This window comes from Calidris pugnax, unplaced genomic scaffold (assembly GCF_001431845.1).
Source record: "Calidris pugnax isolate Ruff unplaced genomic scaffold, ASM143184v1 scaffold4, whole genome shotgun sequence".
NCBI lineage: Eukaryota > Metazoa > Chordata > Aves > Charadriiformes > Scolopacidae > Calidris > Calidris pugnax.
This window is the reverse complement of record NW_015090781.1, coordinates 9,742,831-9,743,610: the sequence shown is the minus strand read 5'-3', so window position 1 is coordinate 9,743,610 and position 780 is coordinate 9,742,831. Positions and strand designations below refer to the sequence as shown.

Below are 780 nucleotides of genomic sequence, written 5' to 3'. Positions count from 1 at the left end.
CCCTCCGTGTAGGCTCTCGGTCCCTCCCTGGGAACAGGCGCTGCCCACCCAAGGAGGCGACCGGCGCTCCTGCCCCGCTGCCGCTCGCTCACTCGCGCACACACGCACACACACACACACAGAGCACACACACCCGTGCGTCTCTCCCTTCCCTCACTCAAGTCAGCGCTCCTGTTTTCAGGTTGCTCAGACCTGAAATCTAAAGGAAAAAAGCTCCGCGTTCGCGTCGCTGCCGCTGGTGGTGGTAGCGGTGAAGAAGCGAGAGGATTTTTTTTGTTGTTTTTTGTTTGGTGCTTTTTTTTTTATTATTTTCTCTCCCTTGAATTCAATGGATCTGAACTCGGAGTCTTTGGACCTCGGCGGTTTTGGAACATCTACATGCTGATCCTCTTGGTTGTGGCACATCAGTTCGTTTGGGGAAACCAGCCGGAGACAGCAAGATGTTGCTCGCTATCTTGTACTTCGCTGTGCCCTTAGTGGGTAAGTTGCTGCCGTCTGATTTCTGTGCATCGCTCCGTAAAGCAAAGGATTTGGGTTTATGGGATCGGGTGCCTGACGGTTGTCAGTCTATTGTTTAGGCAGAACAGTGAAGTTTCCAGTAGTTTTTATGGCTCTGCCTCACATCCCTTAGCCCAGTCTACGGTTTAAAGCTCTGGGAGATCACAGACTTAAAATACTTGCCTGCGTAGCTTCTTGTTAAATGGGGTTCTTGCAAGTTAGAGGGAAACTTTTCGTTTTGATAAAATAAGGTTGCTTGGGGAGGGGGGGGGGGGGGTGGGC

General features: G+C 51.7%; 1 protein-coding gene across 1 annotated transcript in view; it reads left to right on the top strand.

The window, feature by feature from the left end:
• Nucleotides 1-38: 38 nt before the first annotated feature.
• Nucleotides 39-780, top strand: part of GFRA1 (GDNF family receptor alpha 1) — a 153,273-nt gene continuing 152,531 nt past the window's right edge. Inside the window, exon 1 of the mRNA XM_014959897.1 lies at nt 39-480. Within this exon, the coding sequence (XP_014815383.1) occupies nt 441-480 (40 nt within the window). The 5' untranslated portion in view covers nt 39-440. The remainder of the gene's footprint in view (nt 481-780) is intronic.